The sequence below is a fragment of the Pelodiscus sinensis genome, chromosome 8, assembly GCF_052426305.1.
Source record: "Pelodiscus sinensis isolate ZL-2025 chromosome 8, ASM5242630v1, whole genome shotgun sequence".
Taxonomy (NCBI): Eukaryota; Metazoa; Chordata; order Testudines; family Trionychidae; genus Pelodiscus; species Pelodiscus sinensis.
The window spans coordinates 3,597,055-3,614,301 of record NC_143059.1 but is presented as its reverse complement, the minus strand read 5'-3'; the positions used below and the strand labels follow the sequence as shown (position 1 = coordinate 3,614,301).

The window sequence follows — 17,247 nt, the reverse complement described above, 5'->3', positions numbered from 1 at the left end:
CTCTGCCTGGTCGCGCTCAGACTGGTTTGTGCGCAGTGTTTTCCAGTGCCCCACTTGTCCTCGGTTACTGGGCGCGTCCGTTTAACCCGGAGGTTTTGCTTCCGAACAAGCAGTGTGTAAAATGTGCTGTGCAGGGAGGTGTCCAGGGTCAGCTTAAAGTTCCTTTTTCCATGCAGGGAAGCGGGTTTGCCTGGGAGAGGGGCTGGCTCGGATGGAGCTCTTTTTGGTGCTGACCGCCATCTTGCAGCACTTCACGCTGAAGCCCGTCGTGGACCCTAACGACCTCGATATTACTCCAGTGTCCAGTTTTGTGTCCAATGAACACAAACCGTTCCAGCTCTGTGCCCTGCCCCGAGAGCGCCAGTGAAAGGTCACCTCAGCGCCATCTGCCCCTCGCTCTCAGGGTGCTCAACCCCCTGCTGCGTCCCTATTCCGTCCTCACACCAGCCCTGACTCCACCTCTTCCCCTAAGACCTCGGCCCCACCCCCTCTGTTCCCGGCCCAGCTCTGCCCCACCCCACCTCCTTTCCCTCCCTTTAACCAGGTGCACCCCCCACCTTGCTCTTCCCGTCCCTCCCCCATCCCACGTCCTGCCCCGAGCCTGTCTCCTCCCTGCCCCTTGCTCGGCCTCCCAGAACTGCCTGAATGCCGCACACCAGCACTGGCAGGGCCGGGGAGGGAGAGGTCGGCCAGGCCCCTCCATGCACGAGAGGCCGGGGGGAGAGGGCGGAGCCGGGTGCTGGCGTTCTCCGGTAGGCGCTGCGAGGGTTCAGTGCCCGGAGCAGGGGCATGACCGTGGGGGCTCGTCCCAGGAGTTGGTGACCATGTGCGGCCCTAGAGCTCTGCCCAGCCAATGGGCATGAATGGCGACGATGCCCTGCGTGTGGCAAGATCCTGCTTTGAGAGGCAGCGTTTCTGTGGCCTCGGACGGACCCGGCCTTCCCTCTCCGCTGCTCCCACGCTGTGTCAATGAAACGCCCTGTTCATTCAGCTGCTCCTCGGTACATTCCCAACCCACATGTGTTTATTTACATCCCAGCAGAATTCCCCGCCGTTGCCTGGGCCCTTGCGGGCAGGGGGCTGGCAGTGTGTGGGGTGCAGGAGTCATGGCAGGACCTTAGGGAAGTGGGGTCTCAGGCCAGGAGGCGGAAGCCTGGGGTTGCAGGAGTCGGGGTGGGGGCTTGTGGAGGGGCTCAGGACAGAAAGGTGAGGTGGGTGAGTGAGGGTTGGCAGTGAGAAGGGGCTCAGAGCACAGGGTGGGGGTGCAGGAATCTGGGCAGGGGGTTGAGAGGAGGGGGAGCTCAGAGAGCGGGGGGGGTTATGGCAGTGGATGGGGGGTAGCAGCCGACTTCTACCCAAGGCGACCTGAGACAGCAGGGACCGCACCTCCCGCCCACCAGCTTGTCCCTGAGGCATGGGGCTGTGATCCAGCTTGTCCCCAGGTCTGGTGGGACTGTTCCCCTTCCCTCCCAGTCCTGTGGGGCTTACCTCCTTCCCTCCCGCTCTGGTGCTGCAGCCAAAGGTGAGGGAAATGTTTGGGATGGGGGGGGCAACTTACCTGGTCTGGTGGCCAGCAAGATGGTGAGCCCTGGCATCAGCTGATCACTCTCTTGGTACTTCAGCACACCCCAGTCCTCCCCATCAGGGACTCGGGCCCCATTCCTCCCTCACTCCCTTCCACTTACCCCTCCCTAGCCCCCCTTCCTGATGTAAAAAATAAAGGACACGTGTGTTCAAAAATAGAAACTCTCTTTATTTAACAAAACTGGGGGGGGGGAGATTAACCTCTGGGGAGACTAGGAAAAGGAGGTGGGAGAGGGCCATATCTTCAGTACTGTGGACAGATGTGGTCTCCTCAACTCAAAACAGATATTTTGGCCTTGGAAAGGGTTCAGAAAAGGGCAACTAAAATGATGAGGGGTTTGGAACAGGTCCCATATGAAGAGAGGCTAAAGAGACTGGGACTTTTCAGCTTAGAAAAGAGGCGACTGAGGGGGGAGATGATAGAGTTCTATAAAACCATGAGTGGTGTGAAGAGGGTGAATAAAGAAAAGTTCTTCATTAGTTACCATAATATAAGGACTAGGGGACACCAAATGAAATTAATGGGCAGCAGGTTTAGAACTAATAAGAGAAAGTTCTTCTTCACACAGCACATAGTCAACCTGTGGAACTCCTTGCCACAGGAGACTGTGAAGGCTAGAACTATAATAGAGTTTAAAGAGAAGTTAGATGAATTCATGGAGGTTGGGTCCATGGAGTGCTATTAGCCAGAGGGTAGGAACGGTGTCCCTGGCCTCTCTTTGTCAAAGGCTGGAGATGGATGGCATGAGACAAATCGCTTGGTCATTGTCTTCGGTCCATCCCCTCCGGAGTACCTGGTTTTGTCCGCTGTCAGCAGACAGGCTACTGGGCTAGATGGACTGTTGATCTGACCCAGTACGGCCATTCCTATGTTCTTATGTTGTAAGCTCAGGGCTCAAGGTCGGGGGTCTCACTGGACCAACTTGATTTTCATGCAAACCTGCTCCTGGGTTCGCATGTGGCCTCTGGTGGCCAGGCAGGCAGCCATGCGGCTGTAGACGGCCGTGTTCCTGTGGCTAGTGCGGAGATCGTGGACGTTGGAGGCCTCCCCCCAAACCTCAATGAGGTCCACGATCTCCGCACTAGACCCGGCGGGTGCCCGCCTCTTGCAGCCCTGGGCAAGCTCCTGGGAGCCGCCAGCCTGGTCCTAGGAAGAGGCGGAGGGCTGGGTGGCAGCAGGTGGCTGGCTCATCTTGTGCCAGGTGCAGGGTCTGCTGGCTGGGTGCTGGCAGGCTTGCAACTGGCACAAGCAGCGTAGCCAGACCGTGGCCGTTTAAGGGCTCCGGGGCCAGGAGGGGGGCAGAAGAATTTCCCTGGCTGTGCCCAGAGTGGCCACCAGGGCAAGCTGGGGAGGGCTAGTCTCCCACTAGTTCGAATTAAGTGGCTACTCAGCCCTTAATTCGAACTACTTAATTCGAACTAAGCTTTAGTTGTCATAGGACTAACGGCTGTTGGTTCGAATTGACATTGTAGTGTAGACATACCCTATGGAATTTGCTGTGTCAGTTTGTGACCGGTTACTCCTTAACTGGTGTTATCTTTGGATGTTAACATTCCCCAACACCTCTGGGTCATGCTGCCCTGTGGCCCGGGCCGTCAACATTCCTCTAATCTTATTAACATAGACACAAAACAAGATCCTGTCTCTTACTTATTAAACCTGAAAGCAAAGAAGTGTATATTTAACTAGAGGTCCCTAGAGTATGGCCTTATTAAACCTGAAATCATATATAGAGTAGCCCAGTGTCTGTGACTCTGTAATGCTGGAACGCTGGCTGTTCCCTCTAGGCAGCGCTGTTGTCTCCAGCCATGGCGCTTGGCTGACTTTGCCGCCGCTCAGCCGGGCCGCAGCGTGGGAGCAAGAGGCATAAGTGGCCATTTGGGGTCCGTGCTCCCCATGCAGCACGAAGAGTGTGGGGCCCAAATGGCCGCTTGCTCCTGCGCGGTGGCCTGGCTGAGGAACGCAGACGTCAGCCGAGCGCCTTGGTGGGAGGCTGCAGCGCCAACCAGAGGGGGTCGGGGCCTGGACGAGCGTGCGTCTCTGACGTCAGGAAAGGGCGACGGATTCAAAAGGAGGAAAGCGGCGCGGAGGCGGAGGAGACAGAGAGGAGAACGGAGGAGGTGCAGGACAGCGAGAGGAGTGAGAGAGACGCAGCAGGAGAAGGAGAAGAGAAACGCAGAGTGAGAGGCGAGAGGGGGAGAAAAGAAAAAAGAGAAGGAGAGAGAGTCACAGTTCGGATCCTGCCGACCACGCCACTGTGACCGACCGGGTCATGTCTGGGCACAGATGAGGGCGTCTGCTCAGGGCAAATTGCTCAAATTCAAGGCTCTCTATAGCCCCCACACTGGAGACCTTCCTAAATAGGCCACAAACCAGTCCCACAGAGCGCTTCAGCTGCCTGCCTGCTCAGCCAGAAGCCTCTCGAACAAAACCCCTCCAACACCCCAGCAATATCCGTGCCCCAGATGGCCCCGAGCCTCATACACAGAAGAGGGGTTATAGAACACAATCTCACCTTCCCCGAACAAGTTCTGTCCAGTTCCAAGAAACCAGCCACAGATCCCTGGTCAATTTACACCTGGATCTTACCCACAAGATCACGCTGAGCCAATCCTTTAGAATCTAACATCTAAAGGTTTATTACTACCAGAAAGAAAAGCCTGAGAGTGAGGTTGTAAAAGGATCATACATTACATGCATTGAGTCTCCCAGTTCTCAATGCAGGCTCTCGGCAGAGATGTTATAACTGCTGGCTTAAAAGGCTTTGGTGTACATCCCATGCCAGGATGGGTCCACAGTTCTTTCCGGCTCCTCGATCCCTGCACTTGTGCCTCTGGGATGAAGAGCTGAGCTGAGCACCAAGATGGAGTCGGCCACATGTCATATGTATATCCCCTCCTGGCTTCTTCCAACCTGGGGATAGTCACATGGCCAGTGGCCAGCTGTGCCTTTGGCCTCCAGAGGTCCATTGTTCCCTGGAGCTTTGCTCATTAGCTTGTCCCTGGGCAAACATTCCCGGCCCATTGCTCCACCTCAGACAAAGAATCCTTCAGCAGCAGCACAGAGTCCAAATTTCTAACTTCACACCCAGACATTATACGGGTATATGAAAACCATATACAGAATCCATAGACAATAAGCTTTAGTTTGACACGTCACATGGCCCCCTTTGTACCAACTTTTGGGCAAACACCCCTCATGGGCACAGCAGTGACCTGGCTGCTCCCCTAAAATCCAGTACCGTGTCAGAGGTGATTGAGAGAGAGCAGAAAGCCTCCACCGAGAGACCATGGAGGGATGAAGCGAGAGCTGCCTACAGCAAAGCAGAGCGGGATTTTGCAGAGGCAACCAAAACCAATGTGAAAGGCTGTTTCAGCCCTGTGCATAATTAGGAAACAAGGGAAGAAATAGGAGGAATGCTAAGCCCCAGGCAGCATGTAGAAAATGAAGATGATCTAGGCTTTGCTCGGCAGCTGTCCATCGGCAAAACCCTGGAGAGCAACATGAACAGGAGACACTAAAAGGAAACATCACGGCTGTGTCTAGACGGGCCAGTTTTTTCAAAAAATCAGCCGCTTTTCTGGAAAAACTTGCCAGCTGTCTACACTGGCTGTTTGAATTTCCTCAAGAACACTGACGATTTCGTGTAAGATTGTCAGTGTTCTTGCGGAAATATTATGCTGCTCCCGTTCAGGCAAAAGTCCTTTTGTGCAAAGCTTTTGCACAAAAGGGCCAGTGTAGACAGCTCAGATTTGTTTTGCGCAAAAAAGCCCCAATCGTGAAAACGGCGATCGGGACTTTTTTGTGCAAAAGCGCGTCTAGATTGGCACGGACACTTTTCCGCAAAAAGTGCTTTTGTGGAAAAGCATCCCTGCCAATCCAGACGCGCTTTTCCGCAAATGCTTTTAACAGAAAACTTTTCCGTTAAAAGCATTTGCGGAAAATCATGCCAGTCTAGACATAGCCCATGGGATGTGCGGAATGTTTGACCAGACGCGTAGGAAGAGAAGAGAAGAACAAGATCGGCTGAACAGCTTTGCAGAGGTTCAGGGAATGCGTAATTGTCATGCTCTATCACTCAGTGCCAAAGGGCAAACACAGATAAGACAGAAATAAAAGCTCCAGTCACATTTGTCAGCTCAGAGTTTATCTCATTAATGCAGAGAAACTGAGAGCTCCTATTGGCTAATTGCCTGGCCCCACTCTGGGTGTGTGCAGTATAAAAAAGTGGGAATTTGTTTTTCCTTTGCTTGATGCAGCCAGAATCCAGAGGAATTTCTACTCGCAACAATGGAACCGCTGGGAGCAACCACGGTATTCCTGGTCATTTGCGTCTCTTGCCTTCTCTTCCTCTCCGCGTGGAGAAAGACTCCTGGAAGAGGGAAGCTGCCCCCAGGGCCTGTTGCTTTTCCCCTGATTGGGAACATGCTGCAGCTGAATTCAAACAACATGCCCCAGCAATTAGAGCAGGTAAGGGAGTTTTCTGGGTGCCTGTTGCTGTGTTCTTAGTAGGCATTTAGCTCAGCCTGGCCTGCTGGCAGTGCCATGTCGGCTCAAATTTCTGACTTACTGTTCCACCAAACAATCAGTCTTGGATGCTAGATGGAAATGATTTGGGAGGAGACACTGCTTGTCCGCACCTATCCCAGAGCCCCTATAGCAGCACTGCCATAGCTACAAGCTATCAGAGGCTGGGGAGAGTGGCCTAGTGGGTTATGTAAGGAAATGGGACAGACAAGCTTTTAGTTCTGTTCCCACCTCTGACACAGACTCCAGCTGTGCCCTTGTGCACGTCATGTCACCTCTCTCTGTCTTCACATCCCGTCTATAAAACTGCTCTAATGTATTTGCCTGCATCACAAAAGGATTGTAAAGCAGAAATTGCAGCTCAGGACGGGAGAAATGATGCATTTTAGCAAGCTCTGCACACAGAATTTGGGATTGTACAGACAGGTTGGATTCTCCCCTTCCTGTGAATCCACACAAATAATGAGGAGTACACAGGACAAATTCTGCAACCTCATAGCAGCTGTTCCACTCCATTCTCGCTCTGCTCACCATGCCCTGAGATACACATGTACTTGTCTACTGATTTCCACAGGTGTGATCAGTTGGAAATTGGACAGTAATTCTGTAGGGGATGTAAATGGGGAAACAGGATCTCACTTTTCACCCTCTTTGGCTCCAGAGGGCAGAGAGGAGTAAAGTGAAGGGAAACTCTTCTCATTGCAAAATCGGCCGGCGTGACTGAAGAGAAGCAGGCCCCTTTCTGTGCAGTTAGAAGGATCAAGATCACCATTGAGTGTCCCTATATTAATGCAGGCTGCTCTTATAACGAGAGCGACGAGGAGTCCTGTGGCACCTTATAGACTAACAGAAGTGTTGGAACATAAGCTTTCGTGGGCAAAGACCCACTTCATCAGATGCTCTTATAACCAGGGAATTGTACAGCACAGAAGTGTGCTAGGAACACACAGACAGACACATCGATGGGGAAAGGGTTTAAAATGCAGGAGTTTAACAACATGATGCATTGAAATGTCCGGGAGGCCCAGAGCTCCAAGGTGTGTGGGTGCCTAAATCTCAATGAATCAGTGGAGTCTGGCTTCTCACTACTGTCCCTAGGAGGAGCGGGGCTGAAATGACCAAATCGGGACGGTTCTCACTAGTAACACTTCCAAAGTGTTAGCTCCGTGGCAGGAAAGCGCTGCCCCAGCAGTCTGTAATGTCATCTCCACACAAATTTGTAATGAAATGGATCAAAGCTAAAGCTTACTGGCCTCGCCTGTGAAACTTTTACAGCTCAGTAGAACGTACGGCCCGATTTTCACCATCTACTTGGGCTCCGAGCGGGTTGTGGTGCTGCATGGATACGAGGTTGTGAAGGAGGCTCTGATCGACCGCAGGGAGGAGTTCGGTGCCCGAGGACGCATGCCCCTATTCGACAAAATTGCCAATGGAACAGGTACCTTTCGTGCAATTTCCACATCGAGAGGGGAGCACGACTGAGAAGAGAAACGACACAGAGCTCTTGAAATCAGGCCCCTCCCACCAACATAAGGTTGGTCTAATCCAAGATCCAAACTCCCCTCTCTTGTCTACGTCAGGTCCAGGGTCCAGCACAGCACAGCGCTACTGCAAACAGTATTGCAATGTCTCTGGAATGCCATCTCCCTGGGAGACCACAGACATAGTAGCTGTTAAGTTGAACCTTTGGCTCAGCCGTGTTTGGGTGTTGGCCAGGCAGACAGACAGCGTCTGGCCTCCCTCCTTTCAAGCCTGTTCTCTCCCTGTTTCCAGGTATCGCTTTCACCAACGGGGAGCGGTGGAGGCAGCTCCGGCGATTTACCCTCACCACCCTGAGAAACTTTGGGATGGGAAAGAAAAGCGTTGAGGAGCGGGTCCAGGAGGAAACCCGTTTTCTGGTGGAAAGACTCAGAAACACGCACGGTGGGGATTTTCTTACATACACTGAAAACGGAGCAGTCGAAGAGTCTTGTCTTTCTGTTTTACACGATGTGGATTGTTTGGTTCCGGTGTCCAGTAGCTGCTCCTGTAACAGCCCGTTCTGGTGCAGAGGGACAGGCTGTGTGAAACACCCCAGAGATGGCCGTTTCTGGCTGTGTGTTGCTCACATTTTTTCCCCTGTCCAGTTCGGACTAGGGTGGCTAATGCAGGCATTCGAACCTACAATGAGGAGTAGCGGTAGTTCGAATTAGGAGCCTTAATTTGAACTACCTAGTCTGTGCTGCGTGTAGCCGCGGGCTGGTAGTTCGAACTACCGGGCATTTAAAAATGGTGGCACCCGGGAAGATGCAAATAAAACCCGGGATATTTAAATCCCGGGCTTCATTTGCAAGTTCGAATGCCTACATTAGCCACCCTAGTTCGAACTAGGGTGGCAGCGTAGACATACCCTCAGAGAGGGACTGATGGCCCCTGGTCAGACCAGAACGGGCCAGGCAGAGGGCTCACAGTCCGGATTTCTGAGAAAATGATGTGAAGTGCTTGTTTCATGCAGCGTGTGAGAGGAAAGTGTGGGGATGGGCAGACCTAACCCCCCCCCCTCCTCCCCAGGCCATATTGTTGCGAGCCCGCCTGGCCCTGTGAGGTCGGAGCCCCAGTGACTCAGTGACGGATGGGGAGGGTGAAGCCAGCGAATTCAAACTGACTCTCTCTAGTGTTGTTTTGCTCCAGGGCGGCCCTTTGACCCCTCCCAATTCCTCACCCACGCCGTCGCCAACGTCATCTGCTCCATCGTCTTCGGGGACCGGTTTGACTATGCAGATCAGAAGTTTGCTACTTTAGTTGGTCTCATTGTGGATAATGGCAAATTCCAGCAGTCGCCCTGGGCAGGGGTATGTTCGGGGATTTCTTTTACGCTCTCCTGGGCACTGCGGGAGGGGACAGAGGTTTCTCTCAGTAAAGGCTGAGCCTCTCCAAACTGGGACACTCTGCTCCGGCCCCGTCTGTGGCCCGTCCTGGTGGAGGGCTGGTGGGTGTGAGTCCTGTAGGCCAGCAGAGAGCTGGCTGTGGGGCTGGGAACCTGGCGCATGGCAGTGAGGAAGCTTGCTGGGGCTGGCAGAGCAGTGGTGCTGGCAGTACGGGCCAGCTGGCCAGAAGTCCAGTGTCCAAGCCAGGGTGGAGTCATTTGAGTGATTATCTGCTACTAGAAAACGTAACCAGTGTCGTCCAGGTACTTCAGGGCAAGAGCTTGGTGGTGTGGGGGGTGCAGGAGTCGGGGTAGGGAGAATTCGGAGGACTCAGGGCAGGAGGCTGGGAGTTTGGTGGGTGCAGGTGGGGTTGCCAAGGGACTCCCTTCCCCCCTCGATCCAGGAGGGGGTAAGTGGGGGCTGTCTCCCTGGAAGAGGAGCCCCATGTACCCAGTCTGGTGGCAGGTAAGATGGCAAGCCACAGTCCCAGCTGGCCACTCACTTGGTGGGGCTCTCCCCCGTGGTCACAGTGCATGATGACACTCCCATGTGCCCGTTGCCCCCACTGGTGAGTGTGAGTATTGCATCCCTCCTCTCTCTGCCCCCTCCTTTTCCATGTTCTGGAAAACAGTCCCATTCCCCCACACCTGTTTTCCTGGCACAGTCAGATCCTGACCTTGCTTTAAGTTAGGAGAAGAGGAAACTGCCTACCAAAATTGGTGGCCCTTGCTCTTACCATTTAGGAGGTGTTCTTGAACAGACAGACAGACAAATGCATATTTCTAAAATATGTCGATACATGTCCAGATATGTCAAGCTGTGCTTTTCTTTCATCCTTCTTAGCTATATACTTTTTTCCCAACTCTCATGGATTACATCCCTGGGCCTCACTACAAGTTCTTTAAAAATACCCGGAAGTTCAGAAGATTTGTTCAGGAGAGAGTGAAGATGCACAGAGAGTCTCTGGATCCCAACTGCCCTCGAGACTTTATCGATGCTTTCCTCATCAAAATGGACGAGGTGTGTGAGGGCAGGAGCCGTTTCCCTTTTCTGTGCAGAGGGTTTTACATCTCGTGGGGATGAATTTCTTAAGCAATAACATCAGCCTGGGCTTTGGGGAAGGCCTGACAGGGAGACACGGTGTGTGCCCAAGAGACATGCAGGTCAAACTCTGCTCTCCTCCAATATATTATAAAAAAATCATCTTATTGCACAGAAATGGCCCACGGCACTGCAGCAATGGTGCTATCTTCTCCGTCCTCTTGGCTATTTTGTGTCGGATATTTATGATGGTTAGACTGGGTTACCTCTGGGGTAGCAGATGACAGTTTTTTGGCCTGTATGAATATCTCGTAGAGTTTTTCCATCAAAAAAGATCTTCTCCAAATCTGTATTTCAGGAACAAATGAATGTCCAGTCAGACTTCAATGCGAAAAGTTTGTTACAAACAACAATAGAGTTATTTATCGCTGGAACAGGGACAACCAGCACTACTCTAAAATATGGGCTCCTGATTTTTCTGAAATACCCCGAAATACAAGGTAACTCTGTCTGTCTGTCTGTCTGTCTGTCACAGACACACACACATGTGTGCGCACACACAGACACACACACACACACACACAGAGCTAGGACTTGAGTGATGTTAGTGCCAAATTGGTGTGACCATGCCGATTGAATGATGTGGCGGTATCTTGACGTGACTTAAACATGGCCAAATAAGAGAGGATTCTGGGAGCAGGTTCTCATCAAGCAGCAGTGAACTGCAGTGAACCTGATGAGTGAAGCTGGCAAGGATTTCTGGCCACCGATACTGGGCTGATTGGTCGGGCGATTTGGACCCTTTGAGAAGTACCTAGGGCATGGGTGAAGGTCCAGCCTTGAGCACAAGCTGACCTGGTCATCACCTCGCAGCAGAAGGGCACGCACAGGGCCAGCTCTAGGCACCAGCAAAACAAGCAGGTGCTTGGGGTGGCACATTGCCAGGGGCGGCATTCTGGCCTGAGAAGGAGCAAGCGGGGACCCCATCTCCTCTTCTCCCCCTCTCCCTTCCCCCACCACCTCCCACCTGGATCCCCATCTCCTGTCCAGCTCTCTAAACAATCCTCCCTCCCCCTACTCTCTGGGCCCTGAACCCTCCTCCACACCCACACACACACCTGCCCAGGAACCCAGCCCCCTTGTTCTGTGTCCTGACAACCTCACCCTTGCCTGGGACCCAGGTGATTCTCCCTCTCCCTTTGTCTGAGGAAGGGGAACTCTGGAGTTCTCAGTGCTCGTGTCCCCAAGTCCCTTCTTGTCTGGGGCAGGAGAGCTTTATTAAAATTGGAATTGTGATCCCATTTAAATAGGCTTTGTTTTAAATAATATATCTTTACAATTAAATTAAAAATTGTTATGGCCTAAATTTATCATAACCTATTTCAATAACTTATGAATTAAATTAAATAGAACATGTCTCCTGTCAACTTTTAACAAAATTCTACCAGGTCACCAGTGTAAGTACCCAGAACCAGTGTTTACATCAGCAGTAGCTTCTTCTGCAGGTGAAGAGAGAATGTTTTTATTGCTTTGGTTTATTCAGCTAGTTCAATTCAATGATTAGTTCATTCACTGTTGCAAAACCGAGAGTTGATGAACCAGAAAAAATTGTTTTCCTCGTCTCTCAGTAAAAAACTGGTTATGAGAGCGTTCTAACATCTTGAAGAACATGATGACTAGATGTGATCTGTTAAATTCACTATGGATAGTTCCTTTGTTTAATAAAGGAATTTTAGATGCAAAATGTGTTTGGATACTTTTTTGTTATGTGTCCTGCACATTTAAGGTACAGTAGTTTTATTTCATACAAAAATTAAATGCTGGTTTTGTTTATTTTAAATAGAATTTCCATCCAGACAGAAGTAGATGCAAATCATATGTTTTTAAAAAAGTAACCACCACTTAGCAAATAATAAATGGGGTAAAACCTGTCTCTTAAGTGTTTCTATTACACACCATTTTGTAATAGAATAAAAATGTAAAAATTAAGAAACTGAATACATGTAAGTTACACAATTATTTGGGCATTTATTTAGTTGGTAGCTGTACTGAGTGTATTCTCCTGGGTAGTAAACAGAAGCACCAAATTTGGCTAAAGGTTATATTTAGGTGTAAATCAACATGTTTTAAAGGTTGCTAATCAATAAGACTCAACCATCCTTTAGGAAAATATTTTTAAAGTATAATTAAAATGATTAATTGCTCATTTAAACCTAGGTTGTCTGCTTGCCAGCTTAAATCATGATTAAAATTAGATATTTAAATCAAAGCTATTTAAATCAATCCACCCTGCTTCAGAGGCTGTTTGGTACATCCCTGAAGGAAAAAGCACAGGGCTGCGCTCATGGAATAGGTCCTAGGCTAGTGGGGTTTTGTTGTCTGGCGCCTGTCTTGCTCTGGACAGTTGAGCTAGGGAGTTGAAACAAAAGTTCTCTTAATCCCTTTGAACTGTCTCGTATAGTGAGGCTGATTCTTGTCCATGGATACCAAGAATTGGACAGCTTATGTGTTAGGGTTGGAGTCTGAGTGATTATAAGGCTAATACTAAAATCCCTTTGCAGAGTGAGGAGTGGGACTGGGACTCCAGCACTAGGGGATGTGAATAGCTACATGCTTTGGAACACTTTAATTGACTTGCTGTGGATGAGCTTGCCCTCCCATTGCCCTCACGTGGGGAGTCCCTGGCTCTCTGTGAGAGGATGAAAATGCCCCGGGGTTTGGGCTCCCCCTGGAGTGTACACCTCACCCCCCAGCAAGTCGTGCAACCTGCATTTGCACGTGTACCCTCCTCAGACAAAAAAGAAGCGGGGGCGGCCAAAAAATTTTTTGCTTGGGGCAGCAAAAACCCTAGAGCCGGCCCTAGCTCATGCAGAAGCCAGAGTGAATGATTGATGAGTGAGTAAAAGTGGGGCACTTGGGGCACCATCCCTCCTAGCCCTTCTAATTACTAAGTGAGTAAAAATTAGTAACTACCCCTGCACTGGGCAGTCATGTGAGTCCTCTGGGGAAAGCAGGTACTAGAGTTAAGTGGAGTGAATTACTAGTGGTAGGATCCAGTAAGTGGCACACCTGAAGAAGCCAGTGACGCACGGCTGTGTGGAGTACGGGACATAACCCAGAGGGCTTTCAAGCATCCAAGGCTTTCCTTCGAGGGATCGGGCCAGGACACTGAGGAGAGCGAACAAGAAGAAAAAGAGGCATTTATGTAGCTCGGTAGCCACCTCCCGTTGCTTGCCAGTCAGGTGCTGTGTGGGGCCCATCCTGGATTTCACTCATGCAGCCACTGAGATAAGGACCCCTCATGCAGCCCACTCACGAGTCTTGGTGGCCCAGTGTTGGTGTAGCTTCCGATACACCAAACTGACCAGGTTGGTTCGAATCCCAATATACAAATGGGGTGATGCAGTGATGGGCAAATCCGTGGGAACCCTGCTACTCCCCATTATAGTTAAACCTGTCTCATCCGATGACAGAAAAAGTTCAGGAAGAGATTGACCTTGTGATTGGGCAAAGCCGAAGCCCCAGCATGGTGGATCGAAGCCGGATGCCCTACACAGATGCCGTGATACATGAAATCCAGAGATTCATTACCCTGATCCCGTTAGGTACCCCCCGGGCTGTGACTAGAGAAGTTCATCTCAAGCAGTTTGTGATTCCCAAGGTCAGTGCTCAATGTGCATGTGAGAGGTCAAGTTTGTTCTCCTCCTCTTTTGAAGGTTGAATTCCTTACAAGAGAAATGCTTGAACTAGATTTGGGTGACGGGTGGTTTTGCTGATTTACCAGTGATTTAACTGACCTGGACTGGGGGATGCATTTCTGCCTCCTTTCCTTGAACTTCGTGGTTTCAACCAGAAGCCCAGCTAGTCCCACAAAGCTGCAATCCAGCCTTTACCCGCCCACTGACAGGGATGGGATACACGGAGCGACTTTGGGCAAGTCACATTTCACCTCAGAGCCCTTGTTACTGCCTCTGTAAATTTGGAATCGCGCTGCACCTTCCTCTTTGCAAAGTGCTGTGAGACACTGGAGATAAGTATTGAGCAGCATCTCAGACAGGAAAATTCTCCTGCCAGTGACAGAGAAGCTGCACGAAATAAACTATTTGGGGGAAATTGTCTGGCCAGATAAACATCATCCCTTCTGGCCTTGTATTTAAGTCCCCTGGTGTCTTTGGGGGATGTTAAGCAGAAGCCACTGACGTTAGAAATGTTGAAATCAGCAGGTCTAAATAATTTTCATCCGAGAGTTTTGAAAGAGCTGGCCGAGGCTCTCACAGGACCATTAATGCTGATGGGTCATGAGGCAGTGAGGAAATTCCAGAAGACCGTAGAAAATGAATGTGCCAATTTTTAAAAAAGGATTAATGGCATAAGCTGGTTAATCACTCACTGATCAGCTGGACATTGATCCTAGGCAAGATAATGGAGCAGATTTTATGGAACTAATCATGAATTTCAAGGAAATGAGACACAGATGCATCCCCCAGTCCAGGTCAGCAAAGGCTGGAGATTTCTCTCTGACAGACAGTACCCATTTACCCCTTTTTCTTGGCATTTGCTCATTCAGGGCACCACGATATACCCTGTACTGAAGTCAGTTCTACATGACAGCAGGGAATTTCCAAACCCAGAGCAATTCAACCCGGGACACTTCCTGGACGACAATGGTGCCTTTAAGAAGAGTGACTTCTTCATGCCCTTCTCTGCAGGTAAAAGAAGCTGTTTAAATGTCAGATCACAGCCTGTCTCCCAGCTCTGCCTGGTCGCTCTCAGACTGGTTTGTGTGCTGTGTTTTCTGGTGGCTCACAGAGGTGGAAGAGGACAGGGAAGGGTTGGCACGGTGATCTGGTAAGAACCAGCCACTGCCCCAGCCTGTGCTTGGATGACTTTTTGCTCCCCTTGCAGGGCCTGGCAGTGCTGCCATGGCAGGGCTCTGCTGCGGTCAGAAGGGGCAGTAGGAGAAAGTCCAATCGGCCCGAGGCCTGAGCTTTGGAAGACCCTGCAGGGCCGGTCATGCTGAGGGAAGGATCCAGACCTGGGCATGTCCAGGCATTGTCCAGTCTGGGCTCAGACCTTTCCCCCGTCCAGCTTCTCTTGTTTCCAGTAGGCGCCTTGGGTGGTCTGCGGGAGGGGCCTGATGTCTGGCAGCCGCCCCTCTTGTTTGGCTTCCCACCTTGATGTCGATTTTGCCCAAGGAGGGAATCCTCGGTGTTCAATTTAAACTTAAAGTACAGACTCCATGATGGGTCTCAGCATGAGGTGACATGGCCATAAGTCTTGGGAGGACCAACCATCGCCCCTCCTCCCAGGCTTCCAGGAGAAAAAAGTTCATTTCCAGGCTATGGTTTCCTTGCCAATGGGCCATCAAAACAGGGCCATACCATACATGCCCCCTTACTGAGCATGACTCCATTCACAAGGTAGCTCGATACTCCCAGTTTTGAAGGATCACCTGCCTACAAATGGGGTCATCCCATTCCATGTACGACATGCTTCCCAGTGATACTTCACAAGAGGCATTTTGCCAAGCACATATTCCCCCTGGGCCACATGCTTGTTCATAGCATGTTTTCCTAAAGCTAACGGCATGCCCCGGGACGCCGTTCTACTCCTGTTTTGTTCCCATTACATCATGTGGGGCATCTGGCCACCCGTCACCTTTCCAGCGAAGACAGAAGTTAAAGCCTTCTTGGTGTCCTCAGGGCGGGACAACTTAACTTCCCTCGTTGAGTCCAAACAACAGACCCGCCCGGCCACACTGCTCGCGGTGTTCTGGAGCCGTCTTCCTCTCACCTGCTACTCAGGACACCTCCCAGAAAAGTGTTCAGTGCGTCTGCAACGTGGCTAATCTATTCCTCAAATCCCACATCATCCTCCCCCGCTTCCCACCCTGCGCCTCTAACAGCCTTTCTGATGGCAATCGAAGGGACTCAGGTCTTCAAAGGACCTTGCACATTCAAAAATCTTTCAGCGGAGCCGTGTTAGTCTGGAGCTGAAAAAACATAACAGACAGCAAATGACCTTGCAGCACCTTAGAGCCTAGCAAGCCATGTGGATGGTGGCATGCACTTCCGTGGGCACAACCCACTTCTTCAGGTGACTGGAGGACAGGGGTCCAGGACGCAAATACATAGCAGAGGATGGGGTGCACCGAGAATACTCATAGCCTGCTCTATTTGCCTTCCTTAGCACAGACACTCACTGACAGCGTGTTTTCTCCATTCTCCCCCTTCCCTTTCCCACCCCATCCCTTCTCTTTCTCTGCTACTTCAGTGCAGTCTGGACCCCTGCACACCCTGCATCTGCAGAAATGGGTTGTGCCCACGAAAGCTCATGACCCCATCGCCATTTTTTCTTAGGCGCTGCAGGACTATTCGCTGTTTGTAAAGTTTCTTCAGGTGACCCAAGTGGCTCCTGAAGTCCCCGTTCGCTTCCGGACCTCTCTGAGCTCTGGGAGGGGGCCAGCATCCTCCGTCCACTTGCCCTCGGTTCCTGGGTGCATCCCTTCAACCCGGAGATTTTGCTTCCACAATAACCATGTTTAACATGTGTTGTGCAGGAAGGCATCCGCGGTCAGCTCAAAGTTCCTTTTTCCGAGCAGGGAAGCGGATTTGTGTGGGAGAGGGGCTGGCTCGGATGAAGTTCTTTTTGGTGCTGACCGCCATCTTGCAGCATTTCACCCTGAAGCCTGTCGTGGACCCCACCGACGTCGATATTACTCCAGTGTCCAGTTTGCTGTCAAATGCACCCAAACCGTTCCAGCTCTGTGCCCTGCCCCGAGAGCGCCAGTGAAAGGTCACCTCAGCGCCAGCTGCCCCTCGCTCTCAGGGGTGCTCAACTCCCTGCTGCGTCCCTATTCCGTCCTCACACGAGCCCTGACTCCACCTCTTCCCCTAAGAGCTCGGCCCCACCCCCTCTGTTCCCGGCCCAGCTCTGCCCCACCCCACGTCCTTTCCGTCCTTTTCCTCAGCATTTCTGTGGCCTCGGATGGACCCGGCCTCCCCTCTCCACTGCTCCCACGCTGTGGCCCTGCAGGAGAGCTTCCACTCCAAGGAGCCCGCAGGGCCACCCCAGTCCTCCCCATCAGGGACTCGTGCCCCATTCCTCCCTCACCCCCTTCCATTTACCCCTCTCTAGCCCCCCTTACTGATGTATAAAATAAAGGACACGTGTGTTCAAATAAAGAAA

General features: G+C 51.3%; 2 protein-coding genes across 2 annotated transcripts in view; both read left to right on the top strand.

Annotated features, from left to right (window-relative positions):
• Positions 1–535, top strand: part of LOC106731503 (cytochrome P450 2H2-like) — a 12,976-nt gene extending 12,441 nt beyond the window's left edge. The window contains exon 9 of the mRNA XM_014570063.4: positions 177–535. Coding sequence (XP_014425549.3) covers positions 177–367 — 191 coding nt within the window. The 3' untranslated portion in view covers positions 368–535. The remainder of the gene's footprint in view (positions 1–176) is intronic.
• The window catches only part of LOC102460248 (cytochrome P450 2H2-like), a 17,417-nt gene extending 170 nt beyond the window's left edge, over positions 1–17,247 (top strand). Inside the window, exons 2-10 of the mRNA XM_075934518.2 lie at positions 5,845–6,055; positions 7,388–7,550; positions 7,886–8,035; positions 8,783–8,943; positions 9,862–10,038; positions 10,418–10,559; positions 13,533–13,720; positions 14,627–14,768; positions 16,661–17,247. Of these exons, the coding sequence (XP_075790633.2) occupies positions 5,876–6,055; positions 7,388–7,550; positions 7,886–8,035; positions 8,783–8,943; positions 9,862–10,038; positions 10,418–10,559; positions 13,533–13,720; positions 14,627–14,768; positions 16,661–16,851 (1,494 nt within the window). The 5' untranslated portion in view covers positions 5,845–5,875 and the 3' untranslated portion in view covers positions 16,852–17,247. The remainder of the gene's footprint in view (positions 1–5,844; positions 6,056–7,387; positions 7,551–7,885; positions 8,036–8,782; positions 8,944–9,861; positions 10,039–10,417; positions 10,560–13,532; positions 13,721–14,626; positions 14,769–16,660) is intronic.